Consider the following 15,687-nt stretch of genomic DNA (forward strand, 5'->3'; position numbering starts at 1 on the left):
GCATTCTCTGAATAGAAAGTAAAACAGTGCAACTGTCAATTTTTCCTGTAAGTTTTCTTATGCAATGGCTACCCTGTTGATGGTGAACTTAAAGACATTGTGATTGAATTTGTTTTGCGAGTGCCATGCGAAGCTTCAATTCATTGCAAATGCAATTGAATTACTCACTAGTGTCTCGTTTCGCAAAGGAAAAAGGATTGACATTTTGCATCAGCAAAAGTGGATGAACATTGTAACAAGAGTGCTGGGGAAGAATAACTATCCGCTGGGACAAACTAGTGATATGGAAGATGTCCCGTCAGCCACTGCAGTCTGCAAACACTGGACAAAATACCTGAAGCTGCTATCGATGGGAGAGCATCAAAACAAGTGTATGGCCAGCAGTCACCTAAAGATGCCTACAAGTCGACTGAAGTAATTCCTGGCATACACAACAGGTGCCCAGTACATGCTGCTCAATGCCTGATGACAGAGTTCTGAATGACAGTTCTGACAGTTCAATGCGGTTTTTGTCCCTCTCAGTCAATTATATTGCTATACCAAAATGAAGTATACTTGTAGTTAGAGCATTTAAAATTTGTTGTTTCAATATTATTCACCTCAAACATAAGGGTCGACTCACATTCTTACACCTAGATTTAGGCCTCACTAAGAGGGTCACTGGGGTTAACGTTATCGTAAAACAATGTAAGGGCTACTACTACAGGCATCAGGGCAAGTGTGCTCTGGATTAAATATACCATCTGAGGTGCTTGAAAGTGTTCAGTAGAGAAGTATTTTTGCATTTTGCTCCAATCAGTATTCAGACAAGAATCACAAACTAGGTAATTTGTCCTCGGCAGCAGAATGTCACACACTTGAGCAAGTCGTACCAAGCTAAGCAGACTTGGAGACTTGGCCATTGCACGCACTCGCACAATCAAGCAAAAGTAACAGAGGTGCCGGTCACTGCCTGCCTGAGGTGGAGCTTAAATGATCCATAGTCTTTATAGTCTGCATGCTGCTCGACACGCTCCATGCTTTGAAGGAGCACCCGACAGACTTGTCAGCCAGAGGCAAGCTGAACTGCATGCCAACCTCGACCTGCCCAACGACCTTGGAAGGGACGAGGCATTCCGTTTTGGCAGCAATACTTTCACCTAGGCTCATTGCATTTGTGAGGCCTGCAAAAAAATAATTGGGATGATTGCAGTTCTGTGACAGCACTAAGAACAAGAGGTAAATACAACAATATTGTTACGTAGGAAGACACCGACGAAAAGCTATTTACAAGTATATTTACAAGGCAATACGCCGGAGTTGACCAAGAGGCAACAGCCCGCGCTAGCCTCCAATCGTCGTCTTCGTCTTCTTCCCGCTCGGCTCTTCGTTAGTGGGAATATACCCCGTAGCACTACCCCCGGCGGCAAAAGCGCCGTCCCGGAGCGACTAAAGGCTGGACTCTGAAGCAGTGTAGTAGCGCTTGAGCCTACTGACGTGCACGACATCACTAGACGCCAGAGTAGATGAGGAGGTTGAGCTCACAGGAGCAATTTCATAAGTGACAGGCGTCACCTGGCGCAGCACGCGGTAGGGTCCTGTGTATCGCGAAAGGAGCTTTTCGGAAAGTCCAACGCGACGACAGGGCGACCACAGGAGCACGAGTGCACCAGGCGAAAACTGTACGTCACGGTGGCGGGCGTTGTACTGACGCTGCTGCGTGGTTTGCGAGTCGGTCAGTCGAGCACGGGCAAGCTGGCGTGCATGATCGGCGAGGGCGATGGCGTCGCGCGCATACTCGGTTGTTGAGGTCGCAGCAGGAGGAAGTACCGTGTCAAGGGGCAAGGTCGGTTCGCGACCGTAGAGTAGATAAAATGGAGAAAATCCGGCGGTGTCGTGCCGGGAAGAATTGTAAGCAAAGGTGACGTAAGGAAGGGCAACGTCCCAGTCGTGGTGGTCCTTCGAAACGTACTTGGACAGCATGTCGGTAAGAGTACGGTTTAAGCGCTCGGTCAGGCCATTGGTTTGAGGATGGTATGAGGTAGTCAGCTTGTGTTGAATAGAGCAGGAACGCACAATGTCGGCGATAACTTTCGAGAGGAAGTTACGACCACGGTCAGTAAGCAGCTGTCGCGGGGCGCCATGCACTAAGATAATGTCACGCAAGAGAAAGTCCGCGACGTCAGTGGCGCAACTGGTAGGTAGAGCCCGCGTGATAGCGTATCGGGTGGCGTAATCAGTTGCGACGGCGACCCATTTGTTCTCAGAGGATGACGTGGGAAAGGGACCGAGGAGGTCTAATCCAACACGAAAAAACGGTTCCACAGGGACGGTGATCGGCTGGAGATGACCGGAAGGTAGCACCTGAGGCGTTTTCCGACGCTGGCAGGGATCACACGCAGCAACATAGCGTCGGACAGAGCGAGCAAGACCAGGCCAATAGAAGCGGCGGCGGACGCGGTCGTACGTGCGGGTTACGCCAAGATGTCCTGCAGTGGGTGCGTCATGCATCTGAAAGAGCACAGTCTGTCGTAGATGTTTTGGCACGACAAGAAGAAGATCAGGGCCATCAGGGAGGAAGCTCCGTCGGTACAGAATGCCGGCCTGGAGGACATATCGGCGAACGGATGCGTCGGTAGGTGTAGAGCGCAGACGCTCGATGAGTACTCGCAGCGATAGGTCCCGGTACTGCTCATCGGCGATGTTATCGAAGGCAGACACAGAGAAAATGCCGTCGGCGGTACTACTGTCGGCGTCGTCAGGTTCGTCTACCGGGTAGCGAGACAGGCAGTCAGCGTCCTTGTGTAGTCGGCCAGATTTGTAGATGAGAGAGAACGAATATTCTTGGAGGCGTAAGGCCCAGCGACCAAGTCTTCCTGAAGGGTCTTTCAATGAGCATAACCAACAAAGCGCGTGATGGTCTGTGATAACGGAAAAGGGTCGGCCATATAAGTATGGGCGGAACTTCGCAACCGCCCAAACTAGGGCCAGACACTCACGCTCAGTGATGGAATAGTTGCGCTCCGCGGGCGAGAGGAGCCTGCTGGCGTAAGCGATAACACGGTCGTGGCCACGCTGGCGTTGTGCCAGTACTGCGCCAATTCCGTGACCGCTGGCATCAGTACGGACTTCGGTAGGCGCAGAAGGATCGAAATGGGCCAGAACGGGAGGCGTTGTGAGAAGATCCATGAGAAGCGAGAATGCAGAGGCCTCGTTATCGCCCCACTGGAAAGGGGCGTCTTTTTTCAAAAGCTCGGTTAATGGTCGTGCTATGGCCACGAAATTTTTGACGAAACGGCGGAAGTACGAGCAAAGGCCGATGAAGCTGCGCACATCCTTGACACACTTCGGAACAGGGAAGTGCGTAACAGCATGGATCTTGCCTGGGTCCGGTTGCACTCCGTTCGCGTCAACGAGATGTCCAAGGACGGTAATCTGGCGACGGCCGAATTGGCACTTCGATGCGTTGAGTTGCAGACCGGCTCGCCGAAAAACGTCCAGGACTGCTGAGAGGCGCTCGAGGTGCGTAGCGAATGTTGGGGAGAAAACTATAACGTCGTCCAAGTAGCACAGGCACGTGGACCATTTGAAACCGTGAAGAAGGGAGTCCATCATGCGTTCAAAAGTGGCAGGAGCGTTACATAGGCCGAACGGCATCACCTTGAATTGATAAAGACCGTCGGGTGTTACAAAGGCAGTCTTCTCGCGGTCGAAATCGTCCACGGCAATCTGCCAATAGCCGGAGCGAAGGTCAATGGAGGAGAAATAGCGAGCACCGTGGAGGCAGTCAAGGGCGTCATCAATCCGAGGTAGGGGATACACGTCCTTTTTGGTAACCCTGTTAAGGTGCCGATAATCCACGCAAAAGCGCCGTGAGCCATCCTTCTATTTTACCAGCACAACCGGTGACGCCCATGGACTACAGGACGGTTCACTAATGTTCTTGGCAAGCATTTTGCGAACTTCGGTGTGAATAACTTGACGCTCAGCCGGTGATACTCGATACGGGCGGCGATGAATAGGAGGGGCATCTCCGGTATTAATGCGATGTTTAACAGCTGTTGTTTGGGCCAAAGGACGATCGTTAAAGTCAAAAATATCTTGGTAGGAAGTCAGAACGCGGTAGAGCGCACGAGCGTGCTCGGACGGCAAGTCGGGTGCAATCATTTTCTGGAAGTTGGCGATGGTACAAGCTGCCGACTGCGATGGTAGAGGAGGATTGGTTGAATTGTCGTCTACTGAAATCGATGCTGCGGAGTGATCCTCGAATGAGCAAAGTTGGGCCAGAGACATCCCGCGTGGCAGCACTTGTGTCGTCAAGGCAAAATTGACCACTGGCAGGCAGACGCAATTCGCCGTAATAGATAAAATAGTATGAGGTAGTGTGATCCCGTGTGTAAGGAGGACGTCTTGCATAGGAGCCGCGAAGTAGTGACCGTCGGGCACTGGTGGGGATGACACGAAGTCAACGTAAGTCAGTGCCGAAGGTGGCAAGCGAACGAAGTCGACGGAACTGAGGCGAGGAAGGGGTTGTTCAGCGGCATCCAGAACAGGCAGGTCGAGGCGGAGAGTACCGGCGGAGCAATCGATGAGAGCAGAATGTGCGGAGAGGAAGTCGAGGCCGAGGATGATGTCGTGGGGACAGTGAGCGATGACTGTGAATAGCACAGTAGTGGAGCGATCGGCGAAGGAGACGCGGGCGGCACACAGCCCCTCCAATGCACCCGCTGTCACTGTTTCCCTGATCCAGGCAGTTGTCCGCCAGGAGTTCGCCAACATGGGTATTCACACCATCTGCTCGGCCCATCGCCCTGATCCCCACCCGGCATCTTCGATTCTACCCCGCACCTCCACCAAATATGTTACGTAGGAAGACACCGACGAAAAGCTATTTACAAGTATATTTACAAGGCAATACGCCGGAGTTGACCAAGAGGCAACAGCCCGCGCTAGCCTCCAATCGTCGTCTTCGTCTTCTTCCCGCTCGGCTCTTCGTTAGTGGGAATATACCCCGTAGCAATATAATAAGAACAGGGGCACTTTAAAATGAATAGCCCTGGAACATAAAATAAGCCGTTCGGTTCAGTTATTATGAATACTTGAAAGCAGGGCAACCTCATTTTTGTGGAAGGCTTATGATGGCAGAACGTATCTCAGACACTTTTCCATCTGATACATTTTAAAGCTATTGGTGTAGTCCAACTAATGACGTTGTAGTGACGGTGAACAACTAAAGTGGCACAACGCATTGCACAAACCTGTACCCAGCAAGACAAGTAACACTCAACACAATGATAGCAGCAAGCAGACTCATCGATTGTCGAAAGATAATCTCTGGATCAAGAAAATCAGCTTTCATAAATGACTCGTTGAAGGTTCCACCGTAATCGCTGGCGCTTTCATGGCTTCCAGAAAGTACTACACAATTCATGTCACACATACTATCTGCTTATACCAGGTTCAATGACAAGAGACAACGGATAGAGTCAGCGATAACACTAGATATCTAATACAGAAAGGTGTCTCTTAATCTGAGTGACAACACTGTAACAGAGATTGGCCCGTAAAAAATTTTCGTCAAAAACAAACTATTTACATGCATGTCAATACTGTCAAATTCATGAATGTTGCCCACTATGTCCTTATGAATCAGAAGCCCTATCCTATATTCCCACTTATCTTGAAGACCTCTGAAGCAGAGGACGTGGCCATTACTCAGCTCTGTATAAGCTTCCTGTTTTTGAAACCTCACTACAGCCAATGATATTGCTACAGGGTAGTATTCCCAATGACGAAGAGCCGAGCAGGAAGAAGACGAAGACGATGATTGGAAGCTAGCGCGGGCTGTTGCCTCTTGGTGAACTGCGGCGTATTTCCTTGTAAATACGCTTGTAAATAGCTTTTCGTCGGTGTCTTCCTATGTAACATATTTGGTGGAGGTGGACGTTCCCTGTACCTCGTCACGGAGCTTCGCAGTGGACGGTACGTCGAGCCTACCTCCATGGCTCCCGGCGACGCCAACCCGACTCCACCGGCTCCGACACCTGCTGCCACTTCGACGACCTACATCACCCTCTCCGCTCCCCGTGATCCTGGTGTATTCTCGGCAGAAGATGGGGAAGACGTCGAGGACTAGATCAGCCTTTACGAACACGTCAGCCACAATAACCGGTGGGACCCAACTATCATGCTCGCCAACGTCGTCTTTTACCTCGATGGCACACCTCGAGTTTGGTATCGGACGCACGAAGATGAGCTGACCAGTTGGGATTCGCTTAAGCAAAAGCTTTGAGACTTGTTCGGCAACCCCTACGGTCACCAACTTGCCGCGCAGAAGGCGCTTTCCGGTCGTGTGCAGACGTCAACGGAGCCCTACGTCACGTACATTCAGGACGTCTTGGCTCTATGCCGCAAAGTTGACGCACACATGACTGAGTCCGACAAGGTCTCCCACATCCTCAAAGGCATTGCCGATGACGCCTTCAACTTGCTCGTATTTAACAACGTCGCGACGGTGGATGCAGTTATAAAGGAGTGCCGCCGCCTGGAATGCGCTAAAAGCCGACGTATCGACCAACAGTTTGCCCGTCTGCCCAACACCCCAGCGACATCTTCCTGTGCCGACGCTCCTCGTCCCAACAACACTGGCGATGTTACCAGGATTGTCCGGCGTGAGATCGAGGCCGCCTATCCGGCTGCGTTCGACTCCAGCCCCTCCAATGCACCTGCAGTCACTGTTTCCCTGATCCAGGCAGTTGTCCGCCAGGAGTTCACCAACATGGGTATTCACACCATCTGCTCGGCCCATCGCCCTGATCCCCACCCGGCATCTTCGATTCCACCCCGTCCCGCACCTTCTTACCCACCACGTTTCCGCAACCCCTCTGAATGGCACACTGCAGACGACAAGCCAACTTGTTTTCACTGCCATCGAATTAGGCACATTTCTCGGCACTGCCGCAGTCGCTGGAGTTCGCTGAACCAGTCTACATATACTGCCTACTCTCGCCCCCCAGGTGGCCTTTCTCGTCCCTATGCTGCCCGCTCAGATAATGCCGCCATCGATTGTCCTGCGCCGAACCGCCCCTATTCTCGTTCGCCTTCGCCCCAACGACGACAATCTCGCTCTCCCCAGCCCCGTCGTTCCTATTCGCCGACTCCCTTCGGACGCCGCTCCCAGCCGGAAAACTAGACGATGCAGCGCCTCGAGGTGACGCTGCATTACTGCCTACGCCGCCAAATCCTCTCCTGACGTTGCCCACTCATCTGAACCTTCTTGACGTGCAAGTTGACGGTGTTCCTGTATCAGCTCTAATAGACACTGGGGCACATTTGTCGGTAATGAGCGCGGATCTTCGTAACCGGCTGAGGAAAATAATCACGCCTGCCACGACGCCTGTTGTCCGTGTCGCCGATGGCGGAACAGCCCCCGTAATTGGTATGTGTGCCGCCCGCGTCTCCTTCGCCGATCGCTCCACTACCGTGCTATTCACAGTCATCGCTCACTGTCCCCACGACATCATCCTCGGCCTCGACTTCCTCTCTGCACATTCTGCTCTCATCGATTGCTCCGCCAGTACTCTCCGCCTCGACCTGCCTGTTCTGGATCCCGCTGAGGAACACCTTCCTCGCCTCAGTTCCGTCGACTTTGTTCGCTTGCCACCTTCGGCACTGACTTACGTTGACTTCGTATCATCCCCACCAGTGCCCGACGGTCATTACATCGTGGCTCCTATGCAAGACGTCCTCCTTACACACGGGATTACACTACCTCATAATATTTTATCTATTACGGCGAATTGTGCCTGCCTGCCAGTGGTCAATTTTGCCTTGACGACACAAATGCTGCCACGCGGGATGTCTCTGGCCCAACTTTGCTCATTCGAGGATCACTCTGTAGCATCGATTTCAGTAGACGACAATTCAACGGATCCTCCTCTACCATCGCAGTCGGCAAGTTGTACCATCGCCAACTTACAGAAAATGATTGCACCCGAAATGCCGTCCGAGCCCGCTCGTGCGCTCTACCGCGTTCTGATTTCCTACCAAGATATTTTTTACTTTAACGATCGTCCTTTGGCCCAAACAACAGCTGTTAAACATCGCATTAATACCGGAGATGCCCCTCCTATTCATCGCCGCCCGTATCGAGTATCACCGTCTGAGCGTCAAGTGATTCACACCGAAGTTCGCAAAATGCTTGCCAAGAACATTATTGAACCGTCATGTAGTCCATGGGCGTCACCGGTTGTGCTGGTAAAAAAGAAGGATGGCTCATGGCGCTTTTGCGTGTATTATCGGCACCTTAACAGGGTTACCAAAAAGGACGTGTATCCCCTACCTCGGATTGATGACGCCCTTGACTGCCTCCACGGTGCTCGCTATTTCTCCTCTATTGACCTTCGCTCCGGCTATTGGCAGATTGCTGTGGACGATCTCGACCGCGGGAAGACTGCCTTTGTAACACCCGACAGTCTTTATCAATTCAAAATGATGCCGTTCAGCCTATGTAACGCTCCTGCCACTTTTGAACGCATGATGGACTCCCTTCTTCACGGTTTCAAATGGTCCATGTGCCTGTGCTACTTGGACGACGTTATAGTATTCTCCCCAACATTCGCTACGCACCTCGAGCGCCTCTCAGCAGTCCTGGACGTTCTTTGTCGCGCCGGTCTGCAACTGAACGCATCGAAATGCCAATTCGGCCGTCGCCAGATTACCGTCCTTGGGCATCTCGTTGACGCGAACGGAGAGCAACCGGACCCAGGCAAGATCCATGCTGTTACGCACTTCCCTGTTCCGAAGTGTGTCAAGGATGTGCGCAGCTTCATCGGCCTTTGCTCGTACTTCCGCCGTTTCGTCAAAAATTTCGTGGCCATAGCACGACCATTAACCGAGCTTTTGAAAAAAGACGCCCCTTTCCAGTGGGGCGATAACGAGGCCTCTGCATTCTCGCTTCTCATGGATCTTCTCACAACGCCTCCCGTTCTGGCCCATTTCGATCCTTCTGCGCCTACCGAAGTCCGTACTGATGCCAGCGGTCACGGAATTGGCGCAGTACTGGCACAACGCCAGCGTGGCCACGACCGTGTTATCGCTTACGCCAGCAGGCTCCTCTCGCCCGGGGAGCGCAACTATTCCATCACTGAGCGCGAGTGTCTGGGCCTAGTTTCGGCGGTTGCGAAGTTCCGCCCACACTTATATGGCCGACCCTTTTCCGTTATCACAGACCATCACGCGCTTTGTTGGTTATGCTCATTGAAAGACCCTTCAGGAAGACTTGGTCGCTGGGCCTTACGCCTCCTAGAATATTCGTTCTCTGTCACCTACAAATCTGGCCAACTACGCAAGGACGCTGACTGCATGTCTCGCTACCCGGTAGACGAGCCTGATGACGCCGACAGTAGTACCGCCGACGGCATTTTCTCTGTGTCTGCCTTTGCTAACATCGCCGATGAGCAGTACCGAGACCTATCGCTGCGAGTACTCACCGAACGTCTGCGCTCTACACCTACCGACGCATCCGTTCGCCGATATGTCCTCCAGGGCGGCATTCTGTACCGAAGGAGCTTCCTCCCTGATGGCCCTGATCTTCTTGTCGTCGTGCCAAAACATCTACGACAGACTGTGCTCTTTCAGATGCATGACGCACCCACTGCAGGACATCTTGGCGTAACGCGCACGTACGACCGCGTCCGCCGCCGCCTCTATTGGCCTGGTCTTGCTCGCTCCGTCCGACGCTATGTTGCTGCCTGTGATCCCTGCCAGCGTCGGAAAACGTCTCAGGTGCTACCTTCCGGTCATCTCCAGCCGATCACCGTCCCTGTGGAACCGTTTTTTCGTGTTGGATTAGACCTCCTCGGTCCCTTTCCCACGTCATCCTCTGAGAACAAATGGGTAGCCGTCGCAACTGATTACGCCACCCGATACGCTATCACGCGGGCTCTACCTACCAGCTGTGCCACTGACGTCACGGACATTCTCTTGCGTGACATTATCTTAGTGCATGGGGCCCCAAGACAGCTGCTTACTGACCGTGGTCGTAACTTCCTCTCGAAAGTTATCGCCGACATTGTGCGTTCCTTCTCTATTCAACACAAGCTGACTACCTCATACCATCCTCAAACCAATGGCCTGACAGAGCGCTTAAACCGTACTCTTACCGACATGCCGTCCAAGTACGTTTCGAAGGACCACCACGACTGGGACGTTGCCCTTCCTTACGTCACCTTTGCTTACAATCAGTGGCGTAGCAACAGGGGGGGCCGGGGGGCCGTGGGCCCCGGGTGCACGGGGACAGTAGGGGGGGGGTGTCATATACATCTGAAGACACCCGAAAATTGTCGATATCCTCGCCTTCCTCGACTACACTCGGGGGGGGGGGGGTGACAGCAGAGTTAAGGGCCCTGGGTGCCAGACGACCTAGCTACGCCACTGCTTACAATTCTTCCCGGCACGACACCGCCGGATTTTTTTCATTTTATCTACTCTACGGTCGCGAACCGACCTTGCCCCTTGACACGGTACTTCCTCCTGCTGCGACCTCAACAACCGAGTATGCGTGCGACGCCATCGCCCTCGCCGATCATGCACGCCAGCTTGCCCGTGCTCGACTGACGGACTCGCAAACCACGCAGCAGCGTCAGTACAACGCCCGCCACCGTGACGTACAGTTTTCGCCTGGTGCACTCGTGCTCCTGTGGTCGCCCTGTCGTCACGTTCGACTTTCCGACTTCGCGATACACAGGGCCCTACCGCGTGCTGCGCCAGGTGACGCCTGTGACTTATGAAATTGCTCCTGTGAGCTCAACCTCGTCATCTACTCTGGCGTCTAGTGATGTCGTGAACGTCAGTAGGCACGAGAGCTACTACACTGCTTCAGAGTCCAGCCTTTAGTCGCTCCGGGACGGCGCTTTTGCCGCTGGGGGTAGTGCTACGGGGTAATATTCCCAATGACGAAGAGCCGAGCAGGAAGAAGACGAAGACGACGATTGGAAGCTAGCGCGGGCTGTTGCCTCTTGGTAACTGCGCCGTATTGCCTTGTAAATATACTTGTAAATAGCTTTTCGTCGGTGTCTTCCTACGTAACATATTCATAACAATATCTTGGGCAAATGCCTCATAATACCTCAAAGAGCTAGCCAGGTTCAAATTCCAGTGGCGGCCTGTACAGATCCAGAGACTCTGAGCACCCTGTTCCACTTTACTGGTGTGACCGCTGCTTTGGTCAGGTGCTCCGCAGCCGCACTGGGCAGCTTGACGACTTTCATGCCAACTTGGGTTACTGTGCATGTTCCGCATCGAAAGAAACTCTTTGACACCAACTTGGGTCACATGGTATGTGCCACTGGGTCCGTTTCATATTATTCATCATATAAAACACATAAGCAACAATTGTGCACCAATCATAAGACTGCGAATGACATTAAAGTAGCCAATCATCTCTAAAGAACGGATGCACCACCACTTTGCTTCATCTTAAACCTTTCAGTCTTTTTCTCCATATGCGACCCCTCAGGGTCGAGTTTATTTTATTGCAGATTTAAAATTTTTAGACTATCCTATTTTGCAAAAAGTTACCGCAGCTTCCTTAGAGCGAGAATAAAGTGACAAAAAAAAATTTCCATAGGTAAAAATGCATTATTTATTCAGGAATAGAAACGGGCTTGCATATATACTTATAATTAAAAAGTAGATACACCAAAACATATATGTTCCAATTCAGCACTTGGGGAGTAGCCGGCATCGAAGGAATCACCACTCGACTCGCTTGCAGCAGGGCAACCAGTGCACGCACCAATATCGTAATCAAACCGCGCATATGAGCGCACACAAGAAACCCCAATGCTTGTTGACCACTAGATATTTTGAAGGGAAAACATCAAATGGCACAATATTCAAAATCATTATTCGGAAATTCAGATATTTACCCGACACTAGTATGTGCACTGATCCTTGACCTAGGAGCACTTGCCAGCGCCCCTCAGAAGTATGAAGGAAGATTTGAGGGTTTGTTTCAGCCATAGGGGTTACAGTGCAGTGAAGTTATGACAGTATCAAAAAGGTCAATCTTACAACCAATCATTGCTATATCTGGACTGCTGTACAAAGAAAAAGACCTGCCAAACATACCTTTGTAGCTCAGAACACAAATGTGCCAGTTGTGCTAAATATAAACATTGTAGAAAGTAGGCTTTGAATAATATAATGTTTGTTTATAGCATGTCAGAAATAGTCAGAAATCCACCTGCTTCTGCGCTAGTTTCATGTTTACCACTGCAGTCAGAATGAAATCCAGCAGCTGTGCATACACTGGTGGCAATCTTTAAGAGTGTGCGAAATCAATGAGGGACTTGATTGATGACAGTGCATTTTGCATGATCAAGGTCGAAAACAAAGTTAGGCCATCATCAACCTCGTTGCCACTGCGGCTGCTGTCGTCACGCAACGTCGCCATTCGTAGCGACAATGATCACCTTGTAGTAGATCTCTTTGCCAGACGAGGCAGCTCTATCTGCATTCAGAAGCTCCTCCATTGAAGCATCACCTGTTTCACCATCAGTAGCAATATAGAGGCTAGAAACAGCGACGCACTTCCAGAGCTCAGTTGTGTCAGTGGCTTCCACCATGTTGGTATCACTACCATAGGGGTTTTGCTACGGTGAAGAAAACTCACCTTTTTTGAAACAAACAAGAAGATGGGGGTTAACTGAGGGGCCCGATTTTTATTTGTCATATCATGAGAAGCCAACACACTGACACCAAGGTCAACATAGGGAAAATTACCTGTGCTTAATAAATGAAATAAAGAAACGATAAATTAGTGGAAATTAAAGTGGATAGAACTTGCAGGAAGTGGGCAACGATCCCACAACCTTCGTTCACATCAGATACCGTTGACTTAGAAGCCTCGGACATAGCCTACTCTCCCCGCAGGGGCGTCTGCGCAAGCAGGCGTTTGGTGCGTTGCGACCCCACGGACCCGAGCACATGAGGGTTGGACCCTCCCGCGTGTAGCCGTGCGCGGCTTAGCCGTGTCCGGGGAAAAGGGGATCCTGGAGGTTGAGCCAATGCCGGGTGTTTGGACCTTTACGGCCCCCTGGTGGCGGCAACACACCTCTTTGGCCTCGGCTTCACGTAGACGGCGCCCCCGGACTGACCCACCCGGGGGAAACCGGTAGTTGCCTTTTCCTGTCTCTCTCTTCCTCTAGTCTTCGTCTTTCTCTCACTTTTCATCTTTCCTGTCTTCTCCTAGCTTCCGCTTACTTCCGATTTTTCCAGGCAGCAAGGGTTAACCTTGTGTGAATAACCAACCTAGGTTATCTCATATTTGGTTATAGTGATAACGTACAGCTGGCGTTGCAGGACATGTTCTTACAGTCCCTGTAGCGTCCCCTTGTAGGACTCCACGGTGGGTGGCTGGCGTTATTACCGAAAATTCAATCCCTTTATGGCAACCTCTTTCCCTCCACTTCCTGATCGCCCTCACAAAAGAGGGCGCACCGATGAAGTTTTCCAGTTCCTTGGACGTCAGAGACCAAACTTTCCACGTTACCATGTGATCCATTCAGAAAAATCTGATAAACAAGTACGAACCATTTCCCCCTTTCTAGTTTCTAAGTCCCTAACTGACGTCCTTGGTCCAGGCTACAAGGTATCAAGGCTGGCAAGTGGTGATCTCCTGTTAGAGCTCCATGATCCGAAACAATACGAAAAGTTGCCCAGTCTAGCATCATTTGGGGATATTCCATTGACAGTAACTCCACACCGCACTCTGAACACCACCCGCGGCGTTGTCTCGGATGACGATCTGCTTCAGCTGACAGAGGCGGAGCTCCTGGAGGGCTTTAGTGAGCAGAATGTTGTCAATGTCCGAAGAATTAAAATAAGAAGGGATGGTAAAGAAATTCAAACGAAGCACCTGATACTTACATTCGGTTCAAGTATTCTGCCCGAGTCTGTAGAGGCCGGGTACATCAAGCTCCGCGTCAGACCATATGTGCCAAATCCCCTAAGATGCTTCAAATGCCAGCGTTTCGGCCACAGTTCGCAGAGCTGCCGGGACCGCCAAACATGTGCAAAATGCAGTGCCCTTGAACACGCCACTGAAGCTTGTGATAACTCTCTCCACTGTGTAAACTGTGACGGGGATCACGCCGCGTACTCGCGGTCGTGCCCCTCCTGGAAGAGGGAGAAAGAAATTGTAACCATAAAAGTAAAAGAGAACATATCGTTCAAAGAGGCACGAAGGCGGATAGCTTACCTGCCAAAGAAAAGCTTTGCCGAAGTGGCGCGTCAGGGGGCAGCGCCACAACGGCCTCCGGCGGCTATCCGACTCGCAAACAGTGAGTCGGCAGTCACGCCATCTGCCCCCGCGGCGGTTGCAGCTAGCGCTGCTCCGTCAACCGTGGAGAAGGCATCATCGACCCCGAAGGTGGGCGCAGCCGAGGCTGCCTCAACCTCCCAGGTCCCTTCCAGCGCTGGCAACAGCCGGCGCAGCCAAATCCCGCAGGGAGCCCCATCCACCTCCGGGATGGTGGGCGCAGGGGTCTCTCCTTCCGAGGTGAGACTCTCTCGAAAAACTTCTCGCTCTCAAGAGCGCGTGTCCAGCGCCTCACAAGAGGCAATGGACACAGCACCTATCCCCACGGCGCCCCAAGCGCCCAAGGAGCGGCGAGGCTCCCTCGAACGCTCCAAAAAAGGCAGAACCCCGGTTACAGGGCCTCGCAAGAGCTCTGTAATCTAAGGCATCACTTCCGTTTCCGTAAACACAGCACAAATTGACTTTAAATATGGATACACAAATCATACAATGGAATGTCAGAGGTCTTCTGAAAAACCTTGATGATGTACAAGAGCTCATCCACCAACACAATCCAAAAGTGCTGTGTTTACAGGAAACACACCTAAAATCATAACATACAAACTTTCTCCGACAGTACATAACTTTTCGCAAAGACCGCGATGATGGTGTCGCATCATCGGGTGGCGTTGCCATCGTCATCCATAAAAGCATTGCATGTCAACGTTTACAGCTACAAACGCCTCTCGAAGCAGTGGCGGTTCGAGCTGTTCTTCTAAACAAACTTATCACTATTAGCTCTCTTTACATCCCCCCACATCACAAATTAACGAAACATGAATTCCAATCCTTTATAGATCAATTGCCAGAACCTTATGTTGTTCTGGGTGATTTCAATGCACACAGCAGTTTGTGGGGAGACTCTCGTATCGATGCGCGAGGTCGTCTCGTTGAACAATTCCTTTTTTCGTCCGGTGCGTGTCTGCTGAATAAGAAGGAACCCACTTATTACTGTCTCGCAAACAGAACCTTTTCTTCAATTGATCTTAGCCTAGTTTCCCCGTCAATTCTGTCTGAACTCGAATGGCAAGTTAACAAGAATCCTTATGGAAGCGACCACTTCCCAATCCTGCTTAGAACACCTGAAGTAAAGGAATATCCACCACAGGCTCCTAGGTGGAAAATTGACACTGCCGACTGGGAAAAATTCCGAACTCTATCTTGTATTTCGTGGGATGAGATGTCCTCGCTAGAAATTGACGCTGCTGTCGAATATTTTACAGCCTTCATAATAGATGCCGCATCTAAATGTATATCACAAGTAAATGGCCTGTCGTGCAAACCGCGTGTTCCGTGGTGGAACGACGATTGTAGGATCGCACGTAAAAATCAGAACAATGCGTGGG

At 51.4% G+C, this 15,687-nt stretch overlaps 1 protein-coding gene across 2 annotated transcripts in view; it reads right to left on the reverse strand.

Moving 5' to 3' along the window:
* LOC139048783 (zinc finger protein 25-like) overlaps positions 1–15,687 on the reverse strand; it is a 139,382-nt gene that overhangs the window by 102,197 nt on the left and 21,498 nt on the right. The window contains exon 2 of one of the 2 annotated variants that reach the window (XM_070523422.1): positions 957–1,163. The exons of the other annotated variant lie outside the window; for it this stretch is intronic. Coding sequence (XP_070379523.1) covers positions 957–1,163 — 207 coding nt within the window. The remainder of the gene's footprint in view (positions 1–956; positions 1,164–15,687) is intronic. 2 annotated transcript variants of the gene reach the window in all.

This window comes from Dermacentor albipictus, chromosome 8 (assembly GCF_038994185.2).
Source record: "Dermacentor albipictus isolate Rhodes 1998 colony chromosome 8, USDA_Dalb.pri_finalv2, whole genome shotgun sequence".
Lineage (NCBI taxonomy): Eukaryota > Metazoa > Arthropoda > Arachnida > Ixodida > Ixodidae > Dermacentor > Dermacentor albipictus.